Here is a 13525-nt window from a genome sequence, read left to right as displayed (position 1 = left end):
GGTAAAATAAATGTATAGATTTATGGTATAATAAAATGCCAGAATTTTATCGCTCATTATCACTACAAAAGAGTTTTCAATATACATGTACATTCAAAGACATTTTAATTCGCAAAATATGCATGTGTTTGTTTCCATTTGAATGCTAAAAATTATGAATATTTTCATTAAATGAAAACGAAACGAAAATTCATTCAATGTAAAAGAAAGTTACAATTTCATTTGAACAAACAATATCATGGGCTTTTGTATCTGCTTTTGACCAATGAAGTCATCCAGATGGTGAAAAAATGATAAAAACAGCTGGCTACCCATCCAGCCATTATCTGAAATGCCGTAAATGGCGTCTGGAAACTCACCTATGCCCGTATCACAGTATCGCTGATCCGGATAGACAATCAACGGTGGAACATAATCTCCACAAGCATTGAAGCAAGCCATGACAGTAATTTGTTGTTTGTTGCTGCTTGTTACCTGGTACACATAACGTACCCCCTTTTCTGCAAGTACTTTGCCCGTGTTTACGCACATGGGGAAACCGCTCTTGTCTGCATTGGAAAACCTCTTGGGATCACCGACAAGACGTTCCCAATCATCTACTTCCGTTTTAAGGTAGGTGATTAAGTTTTGAAACCAGTTGGCAATCATCGCTTGGTTCACAGTAGCTCATTGGTGACCAAGAGTAGACGCCGTTCCCTCGGAAATATCAGGGTGTCGCTTTATGAACCCGCTGTACCAATCTTTTCCGGGCAGATTGTTCTTAAAAGGGTAAGATCGACCGTTGTGATCGAGAACTTTCTTTATTTCTGGGCAAAGTTAATTTCGTCTAAGTGGGTAACCGATTTTTGCACAGTGCTTGCAGTAATCGACCAACACTTGCTCTTTTGCGTTTGTGAGTACAGTTGTGCGACCAGGTGTTGCACTTAAAGATGTCTTCCCAGACGTGGAATCCCAAAAGTTTGTGCAGCTTTTTTCTTAGACATTCCATTTTCGACCATTTTTATTGCTGCGTTTAATTTTCAAGGAGAATATTGTCTGTACTTGGTTTTGACGCAATTTGACGTGACATCGTGCTTACAGTGAATAAAAAAAAATACAATTTCATTAATTAATAACCTTCAAAATCTGTAAATAGCTCTTTTTTTATATAATCTGCTTGAACAAATATAGAGAGAGCTAAATATAATATTCAATAAGCTGCGTCAACAACAATTAAAATAGTATTTCTATTTAACGAATTTATCTTGCCATATGCGCTGGGAATGCTTGAAAATATTTGGAGTGTTGGAATTACCCACCATCGTATAAAATCGATGGATAATTTCGACACCCCACAAATCATAGTTTAAAAAAATGCTTGGCACCATTCAAACACAAATACAATGTGAAGTGAAACATTTTATACTAGAACTTCTACAATTACCAGAAATACAGCGAAATACTGAAGGGACGTAATTGACAATTATGTAACCTCCCTTAGCGAAGCCCATAACGCTATAAAAATTCGCTAAGTGATACAATGTACGTATTTTAAATGACTCGTCTACATGCAAAGAGCACGACGCTTGATAGAGAGATGTTATCTGGTGATGTTACAACACCAACTACGTCACATTTTACAACAAAATCATAAAGGATGATGATGATTTAAGACAAGTCTGATAAATATTGTGAAAAGTGTCAAAATTAGACGAGTGTCGGAATGACACCACATTGCGCTATATTCTATAGAAATTCTAAAAAATATGTCAATATATTATTTAGAAGTTCTCAAAACAAGTCTAATTATTCTTAAGAAATTCTCAAGAAATATCTATATACATGTATCCCAAGAAACTCCCAAGATGAAGAAATGTCTATACTGGTCCCCAACCAATAGCCAAAGAGGACCAATAATTGAAGATCCAGTATAATTTTATACAAACTGTTCATACTTGCAAAATAAGAATACAATTTACTACAGACATATATTCCCGTGTGTACTATATATGAACACATGGTTATATTACCGGTAGGTCTTTATAACAATATAGGTTTAATCGCTTTGTGTCATAACTTGCGTGGCTGGGAATATCTGTTAACAAGTGCGCATGGTCAGAAATTCAACATGTGGGAGGCCACGTATGGGTTCAACATTTAATGGTAATTAATAAATTAGAGCACACATAATTGCTGCTAATTATACTCAGTTATTTTTTATGCTGTTTTGTTTTTTTACATGTCCGCTGTTATAATATGTGATTATTGTTCATTGAAACTCTATGCAAAATCGTCACATAGCTACGAATTAGTGTTTATGCTACTGGTAGGGTGGCATATAGCAGTTGCACTGTCTGTCCCTCTGTTTGTCGGGCATTCAGTTTTCCTGAGTTTTTTATGCAACGCTTTCAGATATTGACCTCATTTTTGGTGAATCCACCTTCTTGACATACAGATGAAGTGTCAATGTCGTTCCAGTCCATTAATTTTTGGCGAAGTTATGGGCCTTGGACTTAGAAATTTCCTCTATAATAACTGCTTTCCAGAGGGTTTTTTGCAAAGCTTTCAGATATTGAGCTAATTTTTGGTATGTAAGTCTAACTTCATGACCTAAAGATAGATTGTGAGTTTCTTTTGATCAATTGATTTTTGGCATAGTAATGGGCCTCGGACTTAACAATTTTCTTTAAAATAGCTGATGTGCGGCTTCAAGGCGCAGTAGGGGGAATGGTGTTTCACATACACAGGTCTTGTTGTTTATTTAACTAGTAAATGGATGCAGATTTTCACACAATAATCTGATACTAAATTTATTTGCAATTTAGTACATCTGAGATATTGACATAACTCGAATGCATAATTTATTTACAGCATTTTGAAAAACAATTCATTTTTAGCTCGACTATTATATATGAAATATATATAGTGGAGCTATCCTACTCACCCCGGCGTTTCCGTTTCCGTGCAAATGTTAAAGTTTTCGTACTGCCCCAATTATTTTCATTGTCCCTTGACATATTGCTTTCATATTTTGCATGCTTGTTTACCAACATGACCCACACCTATAAACAAGAGCAGACAACTCTATCAAGCATTTTTATATAAGTATGGCCCCTTTTCCAGAATATGCAGCAAATGTTAAAGTTTGCGTACTACCCCGAATATTTTTGATGTCCCTTGACATATTGCTTTCATATTTTGCATACTTGTTAACCATCATGACCCCAACTTACAAACAAGAGCAGACAACTATAGCAAGCTTTTTGACAGAATTATGGCCCTTTTTATACTTAGATGATGAACATTTTGGTTAAATTGCCACTACTTCTTTATTTATGATCAGATTTTATTAATACTTTGACAAAACAACACTTACCTGAAAACCAGATATGGATTCCACCCAAACAAAACTACGTGCCCCAAAATAATTTTATTTTTTACTTTTTTTATTTTTGAAAGATCATCTTATAAATGACCCCACCCCACATTATACCCCCCTCCCCCCCCCATCCCCCCCCCCATTTTTTTTTCCCCTTTTTTTTGAAAGATTGTCTAATAAATGACCACACCCCACATTATACCCCCCTCTCAACCCCCCTACCCCCCCCCCCCCCCAAAAAAAAAATAAATAAATAAATAAAAAATGTTGGTATCCTTTTTTATTTTTGAAAGATCGTCTAATAAATTATTGAATATGAAAAATTTCCCCATGATGGCTTACATTATACTGTGAAGCACTCAAATGGTCAAGTGCGCTGTCCTCTGACAGCTGTTGTTTATACACAGTTTTGCCTATACATGTATATCATAATTGAGTGGATTTATGTCAGGCCTAATTAAATATTCACTCATTCACTTAAAACATAGAGAAAGTTTATGAAATGAGCCTTGTTCCGTGAAAAGTGGGCTCAAGGCATGTACGTAAATTGTCATCCCAGATAAGCCTGTGCAGTCTGCACAGGCTAATCAGGGACGACACTTTCCCCTTTAAGGGTATTTTTAGTTTCAAGGAAGTCCCTCCTTACTGAAAATCAAGTTGATGGAAAGTGTCGTCCCTGATTAGCCTGTGCAGACTACACAGGCTTATCTGGGATGACACTTTACGCACATGCATTAAGTCCAGTTTTCTCAGAACAAGGCTCGAATAGAAAGAAGAAACACTAGCCTCCTTGTCCTGTCCATTGCAGTTTCATGTTATAGGACATCGTATTAACAAATCAGATAGATGAAGGGCATAATTTCATTCGGCTTTTGGTCCTCAACCAATATTTAAAAAGGCATTCGCAAGAAAGGTCCATATATTCTTTAATGCTATCTTAAGAAATCAGATATTTTCTAGAGACATCGATGTATTCCTTATTAACCCATTTATGCCTAGCGTCTAGAAAAAAGGCCTTGGCAAACAGCGTAGACCCAGATGAGACGCAGCATGATGCGGCGTCTCAACATTGTGTGCGCTGTTTGCTTAAAGGAATTTTGGTAGGAAATATTCTAAATATAGAAATTAATATACTAGACATCCCTTATTTTGGAAATAAATTGATCCAATTTAGAATGATGGGAGAGTCCACTGGGCATAAATGGGTTAAATCCCCCTCCTCAACCATCTGCATGTGTTTGCTTCAGAGAGGAGGGTACAGTACCATACATACCTGAACTGCCTGTGCACACCGAGGGCATAATCAACTATTACCAGACACTGAGTCATATACGAGGTCTCCACACTTCACCTACTGGACTGGAGTCCACGTCTCTGGTGCTGGCCTATGGACTGGGTAAGAATAGACATGACCCACACTCTGTGAAAAAAGAAGTTTAATGCATGTGCGTTAAGTGTGGTCCCAGATAAGTCTGTACAGTCCACACAGGCTATTCAGGGACAGCACTATCTACAGTTCAGCTCTACTGGCCAAAGGCCGGAAGAGCTTATGTCATGGCGTGGTTTCCATCATCCGTCCGTCCGTGCGTGCTTTATACTTTTTCTTGTTTACGGGATAAAGTCTAACAGTTTTCATCCGATTCTTTTCAAACTTGTTCAGTGGTTTTATATTAATGAGGACTCAAACCCTATTGAAAATGGGTTACATCAGAGTAAAAAGTCCAGAATTATCTCCCCTTGAATTTGAGAAAATTGTGAAATAAGGCTTGTTTACGCAATAAAGTCCACAGTTGCACAGCGTCTTTATCTGAATGATGAGTCAAACTCTATTGAAAATGAGCAATATCGGAGTTATAAGTTCAGAATTATCTCCCCTTGAATTTGAGAAAGAAATGAAAAATTCAGTTTTTTTATGTGATAAAGTTCATAATTTTCATCCAATTCTTGGCAAACTTGCACAGTGTCTTTTTAAAAAAGGGTCCTTATTGATACAAAGAGCAATATCGAAGCAATAAGTCCAGAATGACTTCCCCTTGAATGAGAAAAAAAAAATACCGCTTGTTTACCCAATTAATTCCACAGTTTTCATCCAATTATTTCCAAATTTGCACAGTATCTTTATATCAATGAGGACTTGAACCCTATTGAATATGAGCAGTATCGGAGAAATAAGTACACAATAATCTCCCCTTGATTTTGAGAAAATTCTTCTCGTTTGCGCGATTAAGTACACAGTTTCCATCTCATTCTTTCCAAATTTGCACAGTGTTTATAGCAGTAGAGCGATTCAGGCCCTCATGGGCCTCTCGTATTGTATTTCTTGTTTAAAGGAAGACTGTTCTTGACGTAAATCTAGTATAGGCAGAAAGAGAAAATGTCATTCATAATAAGCATGTGTGGACTGCATAGGCTTATCTCAGACAACACTTAACACACATGCATTAAACCCCCTTTTCACAGAGAGAGGTTCAAATCTAATATACTGCATAACGTCAATTATTACCAGACAAGGTCTGCATACAACACCTACAGGACTGGAGTCCACTACTCTGGTGCTGGCATATGGACTGGGTGTGGATATAATGTAGTTTGTTTCATATCATATACTACTGCCGACACTTAAGTATGTCTTAGATCCAGAACTCTAGATAAGGATTTAGTCTAAAGGGTATTTCACCTCCTGATATTATTGTCAATGCGTATTTTACTCCTTTGTTTCAGCCATAAAGGGTTAGGAATATTTAGGGGTATATTCCATTTCCATAGAAAACGGAAAAAAGTAAAAGGCGTGTTTGATCTAGAGATAGTATTATTATTTGTTATTTATATTGTTAAATGCAAATAGAAGGAATTTAAAGTGACGATATGAACAGACTTTCTTTAAAAATATTCCCGCAAGTTGCTTAAAACGTCCCTTTTTGATCCACAAACATGATGGGCGGCCATTTGTATTACAAGCTTATTTTGATTGACTTACTCTTGATTCAAAGGTTAACTGACACTAAAAACTTAACTGGATTATTGGTTAACCGGTTACGCACTTTAATCGATTTAAAATACGTACCCAGATTTGTAAAGCGTTTTGTTACGTATTGGGCCGATTTTTAATGCTTTTTAGCCGGATTTTTTTCGAAAAAATCTCGGCTTATAGATTGATGTTGTCGGGCGGGCGGGGGGGGCGGGCGGGGTGGCGGCGTGCTCGAAAATGTTAAAGTTCTTATTTCATGGTATAACTTTGGTATGCTTGGACCTAGAGTCTTCAAACTTGACATGAAGGTTGGCCAGGATTAACAGATGACCACTGGTCATTTCAAGGTCATTCATTTGAAGGTCAAGGTCACTGTGACCTTCAATATAAAAAATGTTAAAGTTGTTATAACTTTGGTATGCTTGGACCTAGAGTCTTGAAACTTGACATGAAGGTTGGCCATAACTAGTTAGTAACCACTGGTCATTTCAAGGTCATTCATTTGAAGGTCAAGGTCACTGTGACCTTGAATGTAAAAATGTTAAAGTTCTTATTTCATGGTATAACTTTGGTATGCTTGGACCTAGAGTCTTCAAACTTGACATGAAGGTTGGCCAGGATTAACAGATGACCACTGGTCATTTCAAGGTCATTCATTTGAAGGTGAAGGTCACTGTGACCTTCAATATAAAAATGTTAAAGTTGTTATAACTTTGGTATGCTTGGACCTAGAGTCTTGAAACTTGACATGAAGGTTGGCCAGAACTAGTAAGTAACCACTGGACATTTCAAGGTCATTCATTTGAAGGTCAAGGTCACTGTGACCTTGAATGTAAAAATGTTAAAGTTGTTATAACTTTGGTATGCTTGGACCTAGAGTCTTGAAACTTGACATGAAGGTTGGCCAGAACTAGTAAGTAACCACTGGACATTTCAAGGTCATTCATTTGAAGGTCAAGGTCACTGTGACCTTGAATGTAAAAATGTTAAAGTTCTTATTTCATGTTATAACTTTGTAATAAATAGTATTATTTCATCTAAGTTTATTTTCTTACATTTGATAATGAAATTGATGGAAACTTCAAACAATATGTTACTAATTTGCTAATAAAAAAATTGAGATCAAACTTTCCTAATTGTCAATTCAAGTTCATATTTGTGACCTTAAATGTTATTGTTGTTCATGTATATGCATGCATTCAAAACATAACACAAGGTTTGCTCATGCCTTGAAAAGTACTTACATTTCATTTTGACCTTTGAACAATATTTCAGTAATTTAAGTATTGCATTGACAAAAACACGAAAGGTACTTTCCTGTCATTTAAATCAAAAATCCGGCTTCAATGCGGTCATCTCCGACCGCGGAACTCTTGTTTTTATTTTTTCAATGCGTAAATATGCAGATACACATTTTATCTGGAGCTCTGCTTAGATCTTGTTGATAAGTTAGAAATATAAAAGTGTTGAATAAGAATTGCCAAGACTTACACTTTCTTGCATTAAAACTATGTGAGTTATACTGAGTAAAACTGCAAAAAAATCCAAACATTGCAACAACAACACAATACCAGACTTTAACTCCAGTCAAGGACTAATTTATCACATACGAGTCCATTTTGCTGGTACCAGCTGAAGGACAGGGTAAAATTATCCTGTGATTCATTGAGGATATTTGTTTGATTAAATGGAATATTGATTTTATTTCACGAGTGATCATATTAAATATGAATTTTGTATGATCACTAGTGAATTAAAATCGAAATTCCATCGAATCCAACAATTTTTCTTTTTATTTTATCTTTTTTCACCGTTTATTTACATTGTAAAAGTGTTTAACTGGATAGTTTCGCTTGATATATGACGTCATTTCCGCGAAAAAAAAAAATTGCTGATATTTTTCACTGTTTACAACAGTGAAATATCAGTTTTATTTCACTGATATTTCTCTATTAATCACCGGACAGCATAAAATAAATTGAAGAAATCCCCCTTTAGTTAGCAAAACAATCCTGCGCCACAGTCCCTGTACTGGTATATGTTTGATTACGTGTTTTATGTATGTTGAGCAAAAGCTGAAGTTGATTGAGAACGTCAACAGCTTTTAAATTAACCCTTTCAGTGCGGGAACCGAATTTTGAAGGCCTTTGCAAACTGTTTGGATCCAGATGAGACGCCACAGAACGTGGCGTCTCATCAGGATCCAAACTGTTTGCTATTCTGATAATATTCTTTGAAAAAAATCGAAGAAAATGCTAATTTTAGAAATTCAGCAGAAGACATTTTAGCAGAAGACAAATTTCCCAGCATGCAAAGTGTTAACAAAATCCAGATGCATGTTCTCCTGTAAGAGATTTGACCCACTTATGCCCAGTGGACTCTCGCATCATGCGGCGTCTCATCTGGGTCTACGCTGTTTGCCAAGGCCTCTTTTCTAGACGCTAGGCATAAATGGGTTAAATTTGTATATAACATAAAGGCTGGATGAGGGTAAACAAACTTGTGTTTTCTATTTCAGATTGGTTTGAAACACTCATTAACTTTAAGATCTCAATGGTTGTATTCTGTCATGCATGTATAACTTCAGTTATCTGACGTAGTAGATATGATGTCTTTCTAGCAACTGGAGCTCATTGGTTCCATCCCCACTGTGGGAGCATTTTTTAGATGTCCCCACAAGACACCAAGTACTGGTTCTACATAAAAACGGACTTGAGAGTGTTTCCAATCAGGCTTCCGATGCATTTGAGCTTAAATAAGCATAAGTTATTTGTTTCCTTTGTTTAATTCCAGACCTCTTCCAAACACAAGTTCAGCCTTCAAAGATGTTTGACGTACTGAAGGAGGACTTTGAACACTGGCTGATTGCCAGTGTGGTGCTAGCGATGTTAGTGGCCTCATTCATCACCCAGAAACTGGCTGCCAGAAAGGCCCTGAGTCGACAGTGGATGTGAGAGGACAGAGTTGTGGGACTTGGTATGTGAGGGGACAGATTTGTAGGACTTGGTATGTGAGGGGACAGAGTTGTCGGACTTGATATGTGAGCAGTCAGAGTTGTGAGACTTTGCATCACTAGTCTGGTTGCAGGTTGCTATGCTCATTGTCTGACTGAAGTGCATAATGTAAAATCAGAGTTGCGGGACTTGGATCTCTGCTGTCAGTTGCAGAAAGCTGGCAGTCTTTGCACAATCTTCTGTCAGAAACATTTCTTTAATCTATTTGACGAATATTTTCACAAAAAAATATAATTTATAAAAAAAAAAAAATATTGGGGGACATATTGTTTTTTACGGAAACCCTGTCTGTCAGTTGGTTTGTATGCGCCAACTTTAACATTTTGCAATAACTTTTGCTATATTGAAGATAGCAACTTCATATTTGGCATGCATGTGTATCTCCTGGAGCTGCACATTTTGAGTGGTAAAAGGTCAAGGTCATCCTTCAAGGTCAAAGGTAAAAAAAACTAAATCAAAGCGGCGCAGAAGGGGACATAGTGTTTCCAACAAACACATTTCTTGATTTGCTAATTAGATTTCTCCTTTCAACAGGAAATATGTCTTGTGTAGATCATCTAAATAAATTAATTTCTTATGATGATATTGAAACCACAATGCGTTCCTTTTTTGAATATTTCTGAAGATTCATTCTAAAATTGAAACATGATAAAAGTTAACCCATTTATGCCTAGCGTTTAGAAAAAACAGCGTAGACTCAGATGAGACACTGCATGATGATTTCTAAATATAGAAATAAATATACTAGACATCCCTAATTTCAAGCTCGGCCGTTTTCGGAGAAAACCCGAGGTATTGTCATAGCCAGCTCGTCGTGTCGTGTACGCCGTCCGTGTCGTGCTAAAACCTTAACATTTTGTCAAGGTTTTGAACATTGGCTCTAAAATCAAAGTGTTTCAACCTACAACTTTGAATCTTCATATGTAGCTGCACCTTGATGAGTTCTACATACCACACCCATATTTGTCACTAGGTCAAAGGTCAAGGTCACTGTGACCTCTAAAAAAAAATATAAATATTTTTTAACAAGTTTTCATTTATTCAAAAATGCACCCGCAGCCAAGTGTTGGCACCTGTTATGCGGTACTCTTGTTTAAATGAATTGATACAATTTTGAAGGATGGGATACTAGTAGTCAATTAGGCATAAATGGGTTAAAGGCGCACTGTTTTTTTTCTTTTAATAGATTAATATAGTGTTATAGTTAATCATGGCAGACTTTTTTCTTTCACTTTCAAAGCCATTAGAGCACTGCTCTGATAAATGCATGTTACTTGCAGGCTGTTCTGGTTATATCCTGTTTGCTCATAGCATTTTCACTTTTCTTCCGAGTGGGAAAGGGTTAAATAAGAAAAACTGGCCACATTGTCTTCTAAATTGAAATTGAAATTTTTCTTTTAAATAAAATGTCATGTTACAAATTATTTCTGTTTGTATTATTTTAACAAGACTTCATATAAATGTAATACATATTTATATCACAAAATGTTGGCTTATGTTGGCCATATACCATATTGTTGCAGAATTAGTTGGAAAACGTTTTGGTCACTTGATATCATTCATATATTGTTATCAATACTTTTAAGTTGTATGTCGTCCATGTTAGTTATAGAAGGTATGCCAAGATGCTAATATTACTATAGCCTCTGTTAAAGATTTAAAATTTCTCCTTTTAGCTATATTTTCTTTTACATGTATAATCGTCAAATACACTTTTTATTTTTGTAAGTGGCCATGCACTGCCAAAACTGATATTTTGTTAAAAATACTTAAAATGCATTCCAAAATACTTTGTGTTTTGTGAATAAGACTAAAATCATTTTAAAGTGAAAGGTAGTTGTTGTAGTTCTTTAAAATGAACTCCATGTATGTTGAGTAATCAGTGTTGTTTGATTTATCAAAAGTATGATATGATTAGTTTGCCCTATATTTATTTGGAACACATTTGCTATTTATGTACCCTATATTTGGTCAACAGAATGTATTTGATTAGTCTCCCTTTGATCATGTAAATGTAAGTTCATGCCAACGATCAACTTTTATAAGAGTCGTGTTTGGAGAAAACTGGGCATAATGCATGTGCGTAAAGTGTTGTCCCAAATTAGCTTGTGCAGTCCGCACAGGCTAATCAGGGAAGACACTTTCTGCTTAAACTAGATTTTTGGTAAAAAGGGACTAACTTTAAACGAAAAATACCATTAAAGCGAAGTGTCATTCCCTAATATGGGGCGTCACTTTACGCACATGCATTATGCCCAATTTTCACAGTACAAGACACATAATAATGCAGATGTGACAATTGAATAATTGTGGAAAATATTGATGTTGACACTTGTTTATCTGCAACGAACCTCAAGCCACACATTCACTTACAATCCATACACATTTAAGTGAGTGTATGGGGTTTCTTACTGAAATGGTGTTTATTAAAATTTAAGTACCAAGTATACTATAGGGAAAAAACTACAGTTATTACTCAAACTGCTGTAAACATGCAAGAATTCAACTGTGTATATCCATGGGAACTATTTTAAGCATGAAATTACTAAAAAAGAGTTCACTAGTGTATGAACACTTTGTCCATGCTATAGATGTTGTCCAAATGTAGATGTCAGCAGTGCTCAAAGCATGTATTCCTCCGGTACATTATGAGGCTGTCTTTATAAAAGATAAGCAATAAACATTTATTGCTGGTCTCTGTTTTTACCAACTAATTTACCAACTGATTCTTGGAATAATGTTGAATAATAAAATATATGTTTGTATTAAAGTAACATTCTAAAAGTAAACAATATGTATGTAATCTAATTTGATAGTCGACTCTTCTACTTACATCAATCTTCTTGTGAATGGTCTGATTTTAACCCTTTAATGCCTAGTGAACTCTCCCATCCTTCTCAATTGGATCAATTTATTTCCAAAATTAGGGATGTCTAGTATATTTATTTCTATATTTAGAACAATTCTTACAGAAATTCCTTTAAGCAAACAGCGTAGACTCAGATGAGACGCCGCATCATGCGGCGTCTCATCTGGGTTTACGCTGTTTGCAATGTCCTTTTTTCAGGACGCTAGGCATGAATGGGTTAACCTTATTGACCAAGTTAGGCTGCATCTAAACAAACTCTGAAGCAATGTATTTGGTCTAAGCCAATTCTGTATGCTTAACTCAAAGAATGCTTTGGTGAATAGGGGCCTTTGTTGTAATTTCAAATGCATGTTCATTTCATTGCAAATTCTTATTTATGTGCAATAAATGTTGTTCATCACATTTGACTACTAATGTATTTGTTTTGTTTTCAAATCTTGTTGAGATACTAGCATGTATTTATGAACTCGTTGCTTTATTGAATTTTGATCTTGGTCACATCTGAGTTTCTTACAAGGCATACATAGCACAATTCCAAATCAGACACAAAGTTTTTTAATTGCACAATTTTTGCTGAAATGTTCATGTATACATTTTGATTAATCCCGGTAATCAGATTATGAAAAAAGCTAGTTTGATCAGTTATTGCTAGAGCATGCTTGCTTATTGAAAAAAAAATAACATAAGTAAAATAACATTAAATCTTATCATATTGGATGTTATTCTGAAATTTGCTGACCTTTTTATCATAGTTGATATATATCTCTTTGATAACATTGTGAACAATTTGTATACACATTTTGCATTAAGTGTTGATTGTATATGTCATTACACACCAGCTCAAACCCGTGTGCCCATGTTAATCGTATTATGATGAGAATGCTTTCATGTCGCAAACTTCAATTCTCTGTTGTTGTTGAAAAGTTCATGATAGTAGACGAAATTTATTCTATTGAAGAAATTACAGAGGTGGTAATCACGTGATAGTCAAGATTGCGTCGTCCGTGCCGAAACCGGTATTTTTCGCCCCTTTTTACCATAAGTTTATAATTTGTGTTATATTTTTAAATGCCGCTCATTTTTCATACAAGTAATAAATAAAAAATGAATGTTTTGATCATATAGTATACTGGGTTGCAACATAGGCCATTTAAGGCCCTGAAACATACTCATTCCGATTGAGATGAGTTAGAATTGCTTACATATACATTTACTGATTGATTTTTAGAAAGCCTGAAACGTTGCCTTGAATAGCAAATGAACTTCTCTGTTAACGTCATTACTCTGGTACTCTTTATACACCTTCAGTTTTTTTT

At 35.6% G+C, this 13525-nt stretch overlaps 1 protein-coding gene across 3 annotated transcripts in view; it reads left to right on the top strand.

Annotated features, from left to right (window-relative positions):
• Positions 1 to 12611, top strand: part of LOC127881156 (ER membrane protein complex subunit 1-like) — a 67116-nt gene extending 54505 nt beyond the window's left edge. For all 3 annotated transcript variants that reach the window (XM_052428835.1, XM_052428834.1, XM_052428836.1), the window contains 2 exons: positions 4606 to 4754; positions 9120 to 12611. In XM_052428835.1, the coding sequence (XP_052284795.1) occupies positions 4606 to 4754; positions 9120 to 9280 (310 nt within the window). In that variant the 3' untranslated portion in view covers positions 9281 to 12611. The remainder of the gene's footprint in view (positions 1 to 4605; positions 4755 to 9119) is intronic.
• The last annotated feature ends 914 nt before the right edge of the window (positions 12612 to 13525 follow it).

Source organism: Dreissena polymorpha, chromosome 5 (genome assembly GCF_020536995.1).
Source record: "Dreissena polymorpha isolate Duluth1 chromosome 5, UMN_Dpol_1.0, whole genome shotgun sequence".
NCBI lineage: Eukaryota > Metazoa > Mollusca > Bivalvia > Myida > Dreissenidae > Dreissena > Dreissena polymorpha.
Note: the sequence above shows the minus strand (reverse complement) of the source record. Positions and strands in the feature narration are given on the sequence as shown.